Genomic DNA, 16,450 nt, shown 5'->3' with positions numbered 1-16,450 from the left:
TCGTTCGTGGTTAATTTTGTGCAGCATTGTTACCGTCTGCAGTGGTTTCCTGGTTCTGCTCATTTCACTTTGCGTCAGTTCATACACATCTTCCCAGGTTTTTCTGAAACCATCCTCATATTTTTTTAAATTTATTTTTAACTTAAATATTAAAACTTAAGTACACAATAAGAAAAGGAAAAAAGTGTTGCCATGTGTGCAGCAGAACGTGAGAGGATTCAAAATGCACTGCAATCAATTTTTGTTTCCAGAAAGCCTGTGTAATAGATGTTATCCATTGTGTTCTGCTCTCCCCCTTTGCTTCCTTGTTAGTTTTCTTTCCTTCTCTCCTGTGCCCTCCCCCAGGAAGGCTACAGTTAAGCGTACATGTATATGCACATAATATAAACATGTATACATACGCATTACATACACTTACGTATACATGCCTGTACTTAGATGTCTGTAAGTGTGCTCATATGTAGACATATGCATTCACAGACATCTACGTAAGACTCTTCTAGTCCGTCCTCTGTTTCTCTGAGGGTGGATGACATCTTCCTTCCTAAGGTCAGTTGTTTCCATATTTTTCTAAGTTCACCAACTCGTCATTTCCTACAACACGTGTGCTGCCTGGTTATTTTGGATAATCTAAAACAATATTGATTAATGTGGCTGACGTATAGTGTAGTTTCCTCATTTTTTTCTGCTGATTAAGTCTGTTTTAGACTTCACTTGGTCGGAGATCATGGTTACTGCTTTTCTTTCCTAATAAATTCTACTCCTGATCTTTATTTTATGTTTGTGTGTATCTCTCCTGACTCTTATTCTCCTGACTTTGCTTCTACCCACTACCTTGCCCTCCTCTCACTTAACCTACCCCTCTCTGAAGATCCCTCCATTAATCTAAACACCCTCCTGTCCTCTCCCCCATCCTATTTCCTCATCCTTTTATTGCTTTGTAAAGTTAGACTTATTCCCTTCTAAATGTATTTCTTATTGTTCTCTCTTTAACTCAGATCTGATGTGAATAGGCTTCCCTCTAAGATCCCTCCCTTATCCTCTCCTCCCTCCCTGTCCCCTTGGCCTTTCATTCCTTCCTGGATTTAGAAGACTTTTATACCCTTCTAGATGTAGATGTATGGTGCCCGAGGAGAGCAGGGTCCCAGAATGACCAGCCGCCTCCCTCGGACAATGCCTCTGGGTCGTTCTTCTTCTCACATTTCATTAGCCTAATTACTCTTTTTACCTTTTTAGCTGGTTGCTTTTTAGAATCACATCATACTCATTTCCACCCTAATCCTTCTTTTGAACTACCCAGTTACTGACAGTAATCGTAGACGTATGTTTTATAAATTTCCTCATGTAGAAAGTAAAAGTCCTTCCTTACTGAGTCCCTTGTCATTAGTCTTTGATGTGGACCTTATACTTCTCTTGGCTCTTGTAGATCAGATTTTCTGTTGAGTTCCTGAAAGTCTGCCAGTTTATCGAATGTCTTTTCCTTTCTCCATTCAGGATTATGCTTCACTTGCTGGGTGTGCAGCCCAGTTCTTCTGCTCTTTGATGTGGTCTTGTCATGTCACAGCTGCTAGGTCTTGTGTGATGCTAACTGTGGCTCCCCCATATGGGAGGCGTTTCAGAATTGGATGATGATCTTCTGTAGGTTTTCATCATAGAGTCTCTTTCAGGTGATGATTGATGGATTCTTTTCTGTTTCTACTTCACCATCTTGTTGTAACACTTGAGGACAGTTTGGTTAATTATTCCCCGTGTTATTGTGTCAAGATTCTTTTTATGACTGTAGCTTTCAGGTAGTTTGGTTTCTCTTAGGCTTTCTCTCCTTCATCTGATCTCCAGATCAGTTGTTTTTTTAATGAGATGGTTCACATTCTCTTCTATTTTTTCATTCTTTACGTTTTGTTTTATTATTTCTTTGTCTCTTAGAACTTCACTGGCTTGCCTTTGACCAATTCCTTTTTAAGGAGTCATAGATTCTGACTCTCCTTTTCCAGTCGGTTGACTTTCTTTTCATAATCGTGTTTTTCTTGGATTGTTCCTTTTTTTTTCAGTTTTTTCCTCAGTCTCTTTCATTTGATTTTTAAAGTCTTTTTTAAGTTCTTCTATGAATTCTTTTGGGGCTGGTGACCATTTGGCATTACTCTTTGGAGGAGGAGAGGCTTTTTTTTGCTTCAGTATCCTCTGAAGGTGAACCATGGTCTTCTCTATTCTCATAGTAACTTTTTGTGTTTGGGTTCTTTCTCTTTTGCCTGCTCATTTAGGGCTATTTTATATCTATTTTAAATATATTTAAATATTTAAGATATATTTTAAAAAATATATTTATAGCAGTTTGTTATTATAATTACCTCTAGTCCTAGGGCATAGGGGATGTTGTCTCTGACCTCAAATCCTCCTTCGGTTCTCTCCTCTGGTCTGGAACTGAAACCAAGAATTCCATCCTCCTGTGAGTGCCCACAGCCAGCAGTGTCCGTGCCCCACTGCTTCTGCACTTACCAGGTGTGTGCTACTTCCTTGTTGCCCAGGACCTGGTACCCCTTATCAGTAGAAGTCTTCAATCTTCTCTCAGTCTTCCCCTACTCAGACACGCAACTCCCCACTCTATCTGGGAGGGGAACTTCTGGACCTGCGGCTGAGGCAGCCTCCCAACCCAGCTAGCCCCAGCAGAGCTAGCCTGCATGGGTTTATACTTCACAGGTACCAAACCTTGGTCCTTGGGTTGGATTTTTCTTGTGATCTTCTCTGGTTGTGCCAGAATGACCACTATTCTGCCTCAGCTCTTGTTTATTTTTACAGCTCTGTGTTTGCTCTGAGGCGCTATTTGCTCTTGTTTGGGGGGCAATCTGGAGAGCTTGGAATTTTCTGACCTACTCCACCATCTTCCCAGGATCCTCCCCCCTCATCATTTCTTACAGTGCAACAGTATTCTGCCACAATCATACACCACAACTTGTTCAGCCATTTCCCATTGATGGACATCCTCTCCATTTCCAGTTCTTGGCCACCACAAAAAGAGCTACTATAAATACTTTGTACAAATCCATCCTTTCTCTTTTTCTTTTTTGATCTCTGTATGATACAGGGATAGTGCTGGTTCAGAGGGTATGCACAGTTTTATAGCCCTTTGGGCATAGTTCCACGTTCCTCTCTAGAGTGGTTGGATCATTCCCAATTATACACACAGTGCAGTAGACATGTATTAAGCCCCTCCTCTGTACCAGGTGATAATAGCATCATACATTCCTTTTGTCACCCCCCCAAAGGGGAGGGAGAGTGACGGTGACTGGCACAACGCAGACCCCTTGGCGAGCCTCATTGTGCCAGGCTAGGTCTCAGAGGATCACAGACATAGAGTTGAAGGGCCACCTAGTTCAGCCCCGCCATTTTGTAGATGGAAACTGAGGTTCAAAGATTTAGTGACTCACTCAGGGTCATATAGGTAGACCCCATCGAGCCAGGGTTTGCGTCCAGGTCCTCTGATTTTAGGTTTAGTGCTCTTTGTTCCTTTTACGTTAGAGACACAGAAAGGAAAATAAAATGGGGGTGAAGTAAGAAGTTAGGTTACATACAGAAGTTTGGAATTTGGAAAAACAGGGAAGAGGAAGGTTAACGATAGTTTAACTGTTTACCTGAAGAGGTAGTAAGATGATTCAGTGGGTAGAGTTGGGCTTGGAGACAAGAAGACCTGAGTTCAAATCCTTTCTTGGGTATTTAGTCTCAGCCTCAGTTTCCCCATCTATACAATGAAGGCATTGAACCCTGTGACCGCTAGGGTCCTTTCTAGCTCTAATCTCTGAGGTCTGATGCTATGATTCTGTGAGGTCAGGTGATTTCCGAGAGAGTTAGAGAAGAGATCTCCTCTCTGCCCCACCCAGCCACCTTCCCTGGGCCCACCTAGGGTACCTTGACTGCACTGTTTGGGAATGAGGATATGCCACCTCCACCCACATTTTATAGCAGCCTTGGCTCTTGCTTGTTGTTTTTGCCATTGGTGAGAAGTGAAGCTGAATGTGGTTGCTGTGGGAAGACTGAGGTGACAGGGAGTATGGAAGGGGGCCTTGGAACGGGATAGGAGCCCATGGAGTCTTGGTAAAGGGCCAGACTTCGCATGGATGCCTGAGCCAACTAAGGACTGTAGAGTAATTGGGTGGAGAGGTAGATGGATGAGTAGATGGGTCACTGGGTAGATGGATGGGTGGATGGGTCGGGGGTAAATAGATGGATGGATATGTGGGTGGGTCAGTGGGTAGACGGATGAGTGGAGGGATGGATGGATGGATGGATGGATGGATGGATGGATGGATGGCTTGGCATCACTGTACATGGTCATATTTTGGGTTCCAATGAATGCTGTTTTTCCAATTCCTAGTTTTACCCTCACCTTCCCCTCAGAGGAGTGTCGATCAAAGGAGCACTGGTTCAGCAGCCTCTGCCCCGGTGGGCTTGGTCCCAGCCGCCAATGGAGAGTCCTCCAGTCATGCCCCATCCGCTGTTTATCCCCCTGATGCAATGACTTCTCAGAACGAGAGTGAGAATGAAGAACATCTCAACCCTACAGAAAAGCTACAGTAAGGATGTGATGATCCCCAAGGCAGGGGACCCTGTGCAAGAAGGGCAGGACATTTAGAGGGTTATTTTTTTACCACCATTATAAGAAAGATTTTTGATAACTAGGTTGTGCAGCTCTTAAAGGTTCCTGCCTGTTGTCGTGGAGGGGAACAGCTGTTTATGCTTCAAGTCCTTCCAGAGAGATACAGGCCATGAAATGAAAGACAGTGTGGTCACCAGTAGGCTTGTTGCCCTGAGTTACCTAATCTTACATCTAGGGATCAGGATTCCATTGTCATTCCTTTGAATCGGGATTTTATGTGGAGTTATTCTGGCAATGCTGGCTCTGTGGGGGGATTTCTGTAGATTGTAGGCTACAGGCAGCTCTTATAAATGAAGAGCCAAGAAAAGCCTCTGTTCTGTTCATTGCAACCATCGCCTCTGCCTTTTTCTGTCTACCCAAGGAGACGGGTTCTCTGTGCTACGTGGGGACACTGGGTTCGGTTCCAGCTCTGCCCCCTTAATTGGAATCTCTAGTTCCAGCAGGGGCTGCCCCACGTTGACTCAGTTCAGGGTGTATTCAATCTTGACCCATGCTAAGCACTCTGCGGGTGGAATGTTGGACAGAAGTGGCTTGTGGTCATCTGTGGGGATTCTGCTGAGATACTAGATGGGGGGAAGCCAGGTGGAGCGGTGGGGAGAGTGCAGGAGGCCAGAAGACCTGAGTTCAGATCCAGCCTCATACAGTTCCTAACTGTGGGACCCTCTGAAAGCCACTTAACTTGCCTGCCTCGGTTTCCTCATCTGTAAGATGAGGGTTGTTGTAGCTCCTCCCTCAGGATTCCCGTGAGACTTATTGCAGTGAGATAACGTGTTTCAATCATTCATTGAATCTTAAGGCGTTCTCTCAGTGCTGGCTGTTTTTGTGGTTACATGGAGCGTGATGATCTCTGTCCTGTAGAAAACTGAATGAAGTTCGAAAGAGGCTGAATGAGTTAAGGGAGTTGGTTCATTATTACGAGCAGACATCTGACATGATGACCGATGCAGTGAATGAGAACACCAGGGACGGAGAAGAGACAGAGGAGTCTGAGTACGACTCAGACCATGAGAACCCGGGCCCCATCACCAACATCCGGTAAGAAGCTGATTTCTGGTTCTTCCCTCCCTGCCCCCCTCGGACTTACCGAGGCACAGGGCCTTGGGGTAGAGGAGGACGTGTTGAAGCTGGGGCTTTGAGAAGGACCTGGGCACCCCGACGCCCTGACTGAGGCCTCTCCTGGGCTTCAGACAGCCCCCCCAGGGTGGGGGAGTGTGAGCAGCTGAGAATCAATAAAGGTTCTAGGTGCTGGGCCCTGTTCCCAGTGTACTGGGGCTGGATCCAGGGAAAGCACCTAGAATGGGTGGGGCTGAAGCCTGGGGTATGGGGTTTAGGTCCTCACTGCACTGAGGCAGAGGGAGGGATGCTCCCAGACATAATGGATCAGAGGCTCATCCCAACACGGGAGTTCTTGACTTGAGTGAACAGGTCTCTGGTTCCCTTTAGAAACCCCCACGGTGCTATGGGCTGGGCTGAAGTGAACAGTAACACGAATGTGCAGTGCGTCACCAACAACAGGGACGGGAGGACCCTCAACACAAGCTGTGAGATCAACAACAGATCTGCTGCAAACTTACGCACTCTGAACATGGCCTCCTCTCTCGGTGAGCTGGCCCTGGGCCCTCCTTCCTCTATACCATGGCTTCTGGGATCAGGTGCAAAACGCTGGCTTTGGCCTTCCCAGGCCTTCAGCCTGACCCCCTTCACCTGTCCAGTCTTCCACCTCACTCCCTCACAAGTCCTCTCTGACCCTCCTGGAAGGCCCAACTGCAATCTCACCCTCCCCAAGCCATTCCAGACCTTCTCTCTCTTTATCCTGTAGGGAACTGATCTGTGTCCATTCCATTGGATTGTTTGTGTCCCTCAAGCCTGAACTACAGTAAGTGCCTAATAAATGCTTCTTCTGTACTGAGGAATTGATTTTCCATGCAGAATGCCGGTATAATAGAGAGGGAGAACAAGAACTGGATGGAGGACAAGGTGAAGATGAGGAGGAGGAAGAGGAGGCGGAGGAGGAGGACAGAGAGAGTGAAGCATCGCTGTCCAGTCACCGGAGCAGCTTGGGGGATGACGCTCCTGAAGACACTGACTTTGAACAGAAGGTCAGCAGGCTGATGGCTGCCAAGCAGAAGCTGAGACAGCTCCAGGATCTGGTGACTCTGGTGCAGGTGAGGCTGGGGCTTCAGTCTCCTGTGCAGTGTAATCGTGCCTTGTCGTTTCCGGGAAGGGTAAGATGTGGTCTGCTAGAAAGACCCATTCAAACGAATGTGGCAGATGGCAGAGGGCTGAGCGCGGCTTCAGAGCTTTGGGGACGTGGTGCCTTGTTTATGCATCATTCCTCCTGACCCCGTTCTTTGGAGGCCTGTTCATCTGCTCTCACTGAAGTCCATGAGGACGTCATTAGAGCAGCTGTCAGCTGTCAAGTTTTCTTTATCTGGTTTATGACAAAACTATGTTGTAAAATGCACATACCATACTCAACCCCCTGCAGGCCAGGTTTTTGGCCAACCTCTGCATTAGGTGAGGGTGGTGTGGGCACCCTGCAGTTGGAGGATGCTGGCCTTCTCTCTTGACTGAGATCTTAGATGGTTCAGTGTCCATTCCCAAGTCATTTTCATCTTCATGTTCTTGTTAGAATTGTCTCTTCATTGCTGACTTAGCTCTATGGGTGTTCTAAGAATGATACACAAAGGCTGTTGAGGGGTTGGTGTGATTGACCTCTGAGGATGTCAGGATCCCATTAATGGAGCTGGTGGCTCTGGGGTCACTTGTGACGCAGGAGGATGGTGGCGAGCCTGGCACCATCTCGGCCAGCACATCCAACTTGGGGGACTTCTTTCCGGCGGAGGAGGCAGAGACCCAGCAGCGCTCCAACAACTCAAGAGCCAACAGTGGTAAAACACAGGAGGCTGGACTCAGCGACAAGGCGAGGTATGTTCGGTCAGCCCTGGGGCCTCCCGTTTTTGGCCGTGGCCATTGCTAGTTCCCCCTCACGAGCAAATATGTTACCTCCTCTTACTGCAGAGAGAAGTTCTATGAAGCCAAGTTACAGCAGCAGCAGAGAGAGCTCAGACAGCTGCAGGAAGAAAGGAAAAGGCTGATTGAGATTCAGGAAAAAATCCAGGCCCTCCAGAAGGCATGTCCTGACCTCCAGGTAGCTTGGGCATGGTGGTAGCGGCTAGCCTTGGACAGGTGTCCTGGATGCTGATGGAGGGGGTGAGGGCTCAGAGAAACAGCCCTGGTGTGAAGGGAGGGGCCTCCTCAGTATCCTGATGCTGAGGCCCTGGGTAATTTCTTGTTCCTCAGCTCCCATTGGGGTGGGGGGATGGGGATTGCAGAACCCTGGCTCGTGTGACACCCCTGTGAAGCTGGGAGCCTGTTGCCTTTTCAGCTTTCTCCTGCCGGTGCGAGTAACTGCTCCTCTAAGAAGTATTCGCAGGCACTGACCTCGACGCCAGCTGTGAATGAACCTGAGACCAGCCCCATCAACAAAGCGGGCTTTGTGGCAGAGGAACCCGCTGGGGTTCCAGTGGCAGATAACGAGGTAGGCGGGGACAGAGAGGTGTGCATGGCACGTCTGCCAGACAGCTGTCGCACCCACCCTTCCAACGCAAGGTAGACTTTTAGGTTTTGAAAAAAGAGAGAACTCTTAGAAATGGGGGAGATCTTAGTTTCTCAGATCTAACTGAGTCTAAAAATAATTATAAACGTGTATCCAAGGCGCAGTTGGTTCCATTCAGTAGGGACTTGAAGAGAGTTGTGATTCCTTCTATAAGACGGTATATACCAAGGAGGGACGTTTTCCAGGGCAAGATTGTCCTAGGTTTTGCTTCCTTGGATGAATTTTTTTCTAGAGAGCATCCAGTCTTTTAGAGAAGGATGTAAGAAATACTCGTCTTGTATTTCTTTTCATCAGCCTGAATGAATGTCTGCAGTACTTCTCTTATCTCTGAAACGTCATCCTGACCTTCATTGCATCCTTTTATTTCCACGTCCACAGCACACATTAAGTGTCTACTGTATGCCTATGAGCCAAGCTACATGGACAGAAGGGAGTTTTGATTTGCAGTTGACATTTTATCCAGTACTTCCAGCCCTTGAGATAACTTTTTAAAGAGTGAATCAAGAAATCATTATTGCCAGCATGTGTTTGCCCCCAGGTGCTGACTCTGATTTCCTTTGTTTTTAATAGTTGTGGTCAGAAATGCGAAGACATGAGATTTTAAGAGAAGAACTGCGGCAAAGAAGGAAGCAGCTGGAAGCCCTCATGGCCGAGCACCAGCGGCGGCGGGATCTAACGGAGACCGCACCCATGACCGCCGTGTCGGTCAGGAGCGACGGCTCAGAGAACCTGTGCACGCCGCAGCGGAGCAGAGCAGAGAAGTAAGGCCCTGGCTCTACCCTTCCTGACTGTGGGGTCGGGCTCCCTCTTGCTTTTTCTGGGTTTTTTTCCCCTCTCTCCCCCTCCCTCCTTTTTGTGTTCTTCCCTCTCTCTCTGTTTCTCTGTGTCTCTCTGTATCTCTCTCTCCCTGTCCTTCTCTCTCTTTTTCTCTCTGTCTCCCTTTGTCTCTCACTGTCTCTCTTGTTTCTCTCTCTGTATCTTTCTCTCCCTGTCCTCTCTCTTTTTTCTCTCTCTCTGTCTCTGCTTCTCTTTCTGTTCTCTCTCTCTGTCTCTCCCTGTCCTTGTCTCTCTGTTTCTTTTTCTGTTCTCTCTCTCCCCCACTCTCCCTCTCTGTCCATCCTCTGCTGTGGCCTGCTAGGTCTCTCTCACCCAACTCCCAGAGTCCCCTTTCTTGGACAACCCCTGGTCTGGCAGCCCTGGTCCTGGATCAAGTGCCTCCTTTGGCAGTTCAGCGACCATGGCTGAGGTGTTTGCATCTTGGTTTCCTTCCCTGCTGAAGTGCTGAGGCCTCTGGAGGAGAGTCCCTGCTGGCCTCGTGGTGGGTGCTGAAGGGCTCTCCTGGGGGCCATCGCCACCCAGGTTTTGTCCTTTGAAGGCCCCAGTGTTCTCTAGTCCTCACTGCTGTCTTTTAGTCCAGTCAAACCTTACATAAGTTGCTTGTTCCTGAGTGTGTTCTCTTTGGCCCCAGACACTGTGTCTGCCCAGGCCTAGTGTGCCCCTGGTGCCATTCTCTCCAGCTTGGGCCGCGCCTCGTGTTTGTGTTCATCCCAAGCCATCCTCGGGCAGCTGTAGTGTGCAGAGAAGCTGGGCTGCACTTCCATTTAGCCTCAGACACTTCCAGGGCAAGTCACTTCACCTGCTGTGTCCTCAGACATTAAAGAGGGATAGGAAAAGCACCAGGCTCCAGGGGTGGGGGTACAGTTAGCTGGCTGGTCATTGTCTGAATGCATGCTAGCAGTAGTGGTGTTAGCCTTCTGCCTAGATGCCAGTTACCGTCATCATCGTCTTTCCCTGGCTCCGTGTCTTCTGTATGGTTTGGAAATATCCCCATCTGACTCCTTGGAGGTCTCTTCTCTGTGGCTTCAGAATGGGGTGAGCTAGGGAGAGCTTGCCACTGCTCTAACTTGGGGGTCCTCAGTAGAATTGGGGGTGACAATCTGCCCCTGTTTCAGATCTTCTCTGCAGGGGTTGAGGGGTGGACTGGGAAAGCAGCAATTGATTGTTAGCTCTAGGCCGCATCAACACCAACTGCTGTCTCTCCCACGTGAAGGCCTTCCTGCTTTCCAGCCCTGAGCTCTGCTCCAGTGATGCCCCTTACTCCCTCCTCCTCCTGGGGCTCAGTCTATGAGGCCCATGGGCCCTCCTGGAGGCTGCTCCACCATCTGTAAATCCTCATGGGATGTTGTATCCTCTTAGCCATTGGTGCCATGCATTTGTATGGAGAGGTCACGGTGCGCAGTGCCAAGAGCACTGGGCTTACCTCCTGGAGTGGTTGTGAGATACCTGCAGAGCACCTAGCACAATGCCTGGTACCCAGTAGGAGCTTAACAAGTGCTGGTACTCTTCCCCTTCCTGACCTAGGGAGGTATAAGTGCTATTATGATCTCCATTTTACAGCTGAGGAAACTGAGGCAGGCAGCGCTGAAGAGACACTGGAGCTCTTGCTAGCGCTGAGCATGTGAGAATCAGTGTCTCCTTTGGGCCCTATTTCCACCCAGAGAGGAAGTGCTATTTTAGTTGGGCAGAGGTGATGTGACTAGCCCAGGGTCACACTGCTAGTGAGTGTCAGAGGCTGGATTTAAACTCTGTTCTCCCCAACTGTAGGCCAGCGCTCTGCTGCCTTGGTGACTTGGACTTTACCTGCCCGTTTTGGATGTTCTCCATGATGGTCTTACTTGAGGGATTTACATCCTCCTCTGTTCAAAGCCATTTGGAGAGCGTTCTTAGATTACTGGCAGATAGGTTTTCTTTCACCAGCCTTTTTCAGAGGCCTCTCTTCCCTGACCACAAGCCCATCTTCACTGCCCATTCACTCCCCAGACACACCCCCTTCCTCTCCTGATGTGCTTGCCATGATGACAGCACCATCGGAACTCCAGTGCCCTTTGGCTCTATTCCTGTGAGGAGGACTGTCCTAGTCCCCGAGGTGGGGTGCCCTGGCTGGAGCCAGGGAATCCAGGTGGACCCAGGGTGCTGCCCTTGGGTTTGAGAGCCAGCTCCAGGGAGCTAGGACCGAAGCCCCAGAACTGACCTGGGGGGCAGGGAGCAGCCCCCCTCCAGTTGTGACCATGTTTGCTGTCACGCATTTGTAACAGGAGTTATCACTGAAGATGTTTGGCATGTGTGCAAAATTGACTGTGTTTTATGTTGTCATCATTAGAACAGTGGCAACATGGGGCAGTTCTACCCAGTGTGCTCTGGAGGAAGAAGAAGGCGATGAGGATGGCTACCTTTCTGAGGGAGCTGTTGGAGCAGAAGAGGAAGAAGAAGAGGATGAGGATGCCAGCTCCCATGATCACTTTGCCATGTATCCTCCTAACGGCATGACTCACAATCCCGGAGCTGCCCAGGACAACAAGGCTAGGTTAGTTTGGGGCCTGTTCTGTGGAGGGGCAGGGTAGAGAGGAAAGACCAGGGAATATGCAGTCCGGAAGGCCGCCTTTCCCTTCTGGGCCTTCCCAGGGCCCTTGTTTGTCAGAAATCTGGCAAGAAGGAATTTAGATGGCATGGTCTGTAAGGTCCTGGTCATGAGATCAAGGAGACCCAAGGAAACCACCAAACAAGCCAGAAGGGGCGTGCTTGCAGGAACTCATCTCCATCCTGGCCCTCTGCTGTCTTTTACAGGAGCCAACTTTGGAGAGGCCCAGAGAAACAGGTGGATATAGGTTTGGGGTGGGGTACATGGCTCTGGTTCTTCATTTTCTGTGTGACCCTTGTTTTAAGGAGTTCCGTTCACATGTGTTAGAAACAAGTTATTGTGAAGCTGTGACGTGGAATGTTGTTAGGGTCTCTTCTCTAGAAGAGGGAGTGTGTTTTCCAGTCATTTATTTAAAAACAAAAACTTGGACTTGTTACTTTCTTTTCAGCTTTCAGTCAGCAATGCCATCTCTTAATTTTGCAAAAACACTATAAGATGTTGTCAGGTATTTCCAGCTGCAGAGGAGCCTCAGGCAGCTTCCGGTATCAAGATAGTCGTCAGAACCAAAGGGCCTGACTTACTCAGACAGACAGTTGTGCTTCAGGATGGACTGGGTTGTTAGTGGTCATTTCTTGCTGTTTTCTTGGGCCCTGATGAGGGCAGCATGTCCTTCCCCATCCCTGAGTGCAGTGCACTCAACCTGTCCCTGCCATTGTTTGCTGTCCTCATTTTAGAGGCTACAGTAGCTTCTTCATTCCCTATTTTGGAAAAACTTCTTATCCAAAGTTAAAACCATTATTGTAATTGACTGAGGGTTCCAGAGGCCAGACTCCCCAGTTCCATACTTGTGTTCCCAAAGCGCCCTTTTTTCTGAATCAATTGTATAAAACACTGAGTGCATTTTCCCATAGACTAGGAAGGGGGACTGGAGCTGTGGTTCCAGGGCCACCACAAAATCCTAGTGAAAAATTCCCTCTGTCCCAGCCTGGCATCTTGTGGAGTCCAGCTCAGAAAGATGGAGGGTGTGGCCATAAACTTAGAGCACCACCCATTAATATTATCTCTCTGATGTGTCTTCGTTCCACTCTCATCTGGCTGTGGTACATTGGCCCATCGTATTTGATCCCCATGGCTCAAAGCATTGAGTGTTTAAAGTGCCTTCCCAGCTTCACTTCTCACTTTCTATCCATTAGGCCACAGAGCTTCCTTTCTCAGAGAAAGGATGTCAGTGGCTTTTCCCACACATCTTGCTTTCCAGAACACTTGTCTCCCCTGGGTGACGGTGAAAACTAAGATTGATGCCAAGGCTGTCTCCCCTAGCCCAGCAGCTAGTTAAAGAAGGAATGAGGCATCTCAGGGTTTCCTCTCAGGAATTTTCAAGTTGGGTTTTTAGCATCCTAGTGTACAGGTCAAAGTGGGGAGGAAACACCCCTCATTCAAGTCTTTATCCTTTGGGAGGAAAGAAGATAGATGCCATATTCCCCAGGGTTCCATTTGGCTCTGGTTAGAGACTTTTCTCTCCATTGAGATCCCTTTGGTCCTTGGCTGACCCTCACAGTCAGTATGAGGTGACGTGCTACGAGAATTCTCCTGACTTTCTGGCTTTTGGCTTTGTGTCCTGTGAAGGATCTCAGTAGTTCCAAGCACTCCTTTACATTTTGTTCGGTCAGGGTTCACTTTTCCTTCAGTCCCTGAAGAGCCAGTGGACTGCAGCCCATAGTTCAGAAAGAGTGAGCTGCCTGTTAAACTGTGGCATGTGCCTCAATCAGGTGAGCTGCCATAGTGACTGAGCCTGCCTGGGTCCTGCGGGGATGTCTGAGTCCCACATGGGTTCTCAGAGTCTGCTGGGGGTAGGACTGGGGGCTGATATCTTTACCAGGGCCAGCCCCTGAGCACCCTGAGTTCTGAAAGTCTTGGGTCCCACTCAGTTTTAGCCTCCTCTCCCCTCCAGGGCGTGCTTTGTTCAGTCTGTGCCCAATTGAAATGCTGTGAGAAAGAGGACGGCGCCAGCCTGTACGCCCCTGCAGCCCCACCCTGTGAGGTGGCAGTCAGTGGCACATGTTGTCCGTTACCCCGCAGGTGGAAGGCCAGCCGTCCTCTCTCTGCAGATGGAAATTACCGTCCCCTCGCCAAGACGAGGCAGCAGAACATCAGCATGAGACGGCAAGAGAACCTTCGCTGGGTGTCGGAGCTTTCCTACATTGAGGAAAAGGAGCAGTGGCAGGGACAGATCAACCAGCTCAAGAAGCAGCTGGACTTTAACGTCAACATCTGCCAGACTCTGATGCAGGATCAGCAGGTGGGCCAGTGGGCTCGGGCCTGTGGAATGCTGGGAGCGGCATGGGGCACGGCACGGCCTGGCGTACCAGTGACACCCCCGTCTTCTCTTCACAGACCCTCTCGTGCTTGCTGCAGACTCTACTCACGGGACCATACAGCGTCATGCCCAGTAACGTGGCATCCCCCCAAGTCCATCTCATCATGCACCAATTGAACCAGTGCTACACTCAGCTAACATGGCAGCAGAGTAATGTTCAGAGGTAGGAACTGGCTCTTCTTCCCATTGAGATGGAGTCATCGGGGCAGTGAGGACAGGGCTCTTCTGCCCCATGGCTCTGTGCTCCCGGTCAGGGGTAGCTGACTCTGCCGGGCCCATAAGGGGCCACAGAGCAAATGTGTCCTTCTGTTGCACTTCCCTGTACTCATGAAGGGACAGATCCAGGGAAAGAACTGCGAGCTCTCTCCAGTGCCTTGGGAATCTTGACAGCTAAGGTTAACTTCTGCCACTATTGAGTGATGTGACTCTGGGCTCATGATTCCCAGTCTACTGACCTGTGTGGCAGAGATACCCTGAAAATGTCATGGTGAGGGGTGCTGGGTATTGTTTCAAGTGACTGGTGGCATTTTGGATCTGGGGAAGCCCGCTTCCCTGCCTTCGGTTTTCAAATTGTTACTTGAGAAAAGAAAGGGGGTGTTTCCCCCCACCTCAGTGAAGTCATGGGAGAGAGAGAAGCTTGGAGGTGGGCGTGTGTCCGGGGCTGCCTTTCCAGTACAGTTCAGCCCCCTGGGATGGGTGCACATGCCTGGCACTACACTGCCCAGGAACACATCCCGTCTTTCTTTATGGGGCAGTCGCAGGAGCCCATTTTGAAGACACTCACAGTTGTTTTCTTTCCAGGCTGAGACAGATGCTGAGTGAGCTGATGTGCCAGCGTGAACACCAGGCCGAGAAGGCGGGCAGGAAGGAGCGCGGCAGCAGCGCGCCGCCACCACCCTCTCCAACTTTATTCTGTCCCTTCAGCTTCCCTGCCCAGCCTATGAGTCTCTTTAATCTCCCCGGATTTTCCCATTTCTCTTCATTTCCATCAGGTATATTTTGCGAGTATAAAGGAGTGCTCATAAATGGCAGGCTCTTGGAATTATGTGTCTTTACCAGCCTGGGAGTTTTTTTAAAAGGTCGTTGTTAAACAGTTTTCAGAGACTGCTGCTAGTGTTTCCGTGCTCTACAAAGTAAGGACTCCAACTCTGGTTCTGTTTCCTAGGCTTGCCTGAGAGCTTAACTTAATTGGGAAGTGCATTTTGTAGGCACTGCTTTTTCTCCTTTGAGGGGCCCTGAAATGTGTGCTTTCATGATGGCATCTCCATGCTGCTGTTTTCTCTCTACCCAAGACTTTGTCTCTTCTTCCCAGCAAGGCCTCTTGAAGCCCATCTCTGGTGTCTCCTTGTGGCAGGGATTTGGTTGGCAGAGGGCTTGCTCTCTGGCAAGGGCCTACTTGGTACTGGAGAATGAAACTCAGCAGCTTTGAATTGGCACCAGTCAGAGTCCCAGGGCTTCACTTTCAGCTCCAGCTCTGCCCCTTAGAAGCAGCAATCGACTTAAGCCCTCCCAGGTCTCTGTGACCTCTTCTGTCTGGAGGCAGCACAGTGGTGAACCCAGCCTGTCTTGGACACCAGCTCTTGAAAAGCTGAAGACCCAGGATGAGCTCCTGGAAGGCCTTGTTTCCCATGAGGCAGCCTGAGCACAAGCCTTGACCACTTCTCTTTGCCAGCAACATTCCTCTTGCTACATTGAGAATGGCTGTGGGGCATACTTCTGGGGGAAGGGGCAGGTATCGATAACAACAGTGAGCAGCACCTACCCCACCAGGCCAGCAAGTAGGGAAGAGCACAGCCATGGTTTGAATTGATATCCCTCACCCCCTTCCATTGTATAGTACCAACACTCTTCCTAGGATCACCTGGGAGCAGGAACTTCCTTTTGTCTTTCTCTGTACGCCTAGCACTATTCCTGGCACATAGGGGCTGTTTCATCTGTGCTAGCTGATTGACTGTCTGACAGCACAGGTCTGCTTGTGTCTCCTTGTGGCTGTGGGAGGCCTGGAGTCCAGTCCTGGAAATAGCACATGTATGCTCTCAGAACCTGGCACCCCAACCCCCCACCCTGCCCTGGTAGGGCTTTTGTCCTAGCAACTCCAGAGATGGCTGCCTTCATCTTCTGCAGGGCCTGTGGGCAGAGCGTGTCAACAGATGCAGTTTGAAGACTCTATGAAGCTCATTTTTAACATTAGAGTTCTACCCAGGAGAGCCTTGTGTAGGGACCAGTATCAACAGACTGTAGACTCATTGGAGCAAAATGCAGATGTTCAAATAGAAGCAAATGTGGTGTGGAGAAGCCATCGAGGAACATTCATCAGTCTTGATGAACTGTTTTCTGTGCCAACTTAATGGACGTAAAGTACTACTGGAAGGAGGATCCCAGCAAAGC

The 16,450-nt window shown here is 49.4% G+C and overlaps 1 protein-coding gene across 27 annotated transcripts in view; it reads left to right on the top strand.

The window, feature by feature from the left end:
- PCM1 (pericentriolar material 1) overlaps positions 1-16,450 on the top strand; it is a 79,621-nt gene that overhangs the window by 24,799 nt on the left and 38,372 nt on the right. For 25 of the 27 annotated variants that reach the window (XM_072625631.1, XM_072625628.1, XM_072625618.1 and 22 more), the window contains 12 exons: positions 4,367-4,565; positions 5,507-5,683; positions 6,092-6,249; positions 6,578-6,813; positions 7,425-7,576; positions 7,670-7,799; positions 8,037-8,189; positions 8,838-9,028; positions 11,428-11,631; positions 13,765-13,984; positions 14,080-14,225; positions 14,864-15,054. In XM_072625631.1, the coding sequence (XP_072481732.1) occupies positions 4,367-4,565; positions 5,507-5,683; positions 6,092-6,249; positions 6,578-6,813; positions 7,425-7,576; positions 7,670-7,799; positions 8,037-8,189; positions 8,838-9,028; positions 11,428-11,631; positions 13,765-13,984; positions 14,080-14,225; positions 14,864-15,054 (2,157 nt within the window). Of the gene's footprint in view, positions 1-4,366; positions 4,570-5,506; positions 5,684-6,091; positions 6,250-6,577; positions 6,814-7,424; positions 7,577-7,669; positions 7,800-8,036; positions 8,190-8,837; positions 9,029-11,427; positions 11,632-13,764; positions 13,985-14,079; positions 14,226-14,863; positions 15,055-16,450 lie in introns of those variants that run through there. The other 2 variants (XM_072625611.1, XM_072625636.1) reach the window with 2 other exon arrangements.

This window comes from Notamacropus eugenii, chromosome 7, assembly GCF_028372415.1.
Source record: "Notamacropus eugenii isolate mMacEug1 chromosome 7, mMacEug1.pri_v2, whole genome shotgun sequence".
Lineage (NCBI taxonomy): Eukaryota > Metazoa > Chordata > Mammalia > Diprotodontia > Macropodidae > Notamacropus > Notamacropus eugenii.
This window is presented reverse-complemented; position numbering and strand designations above follow the sequence as displayed.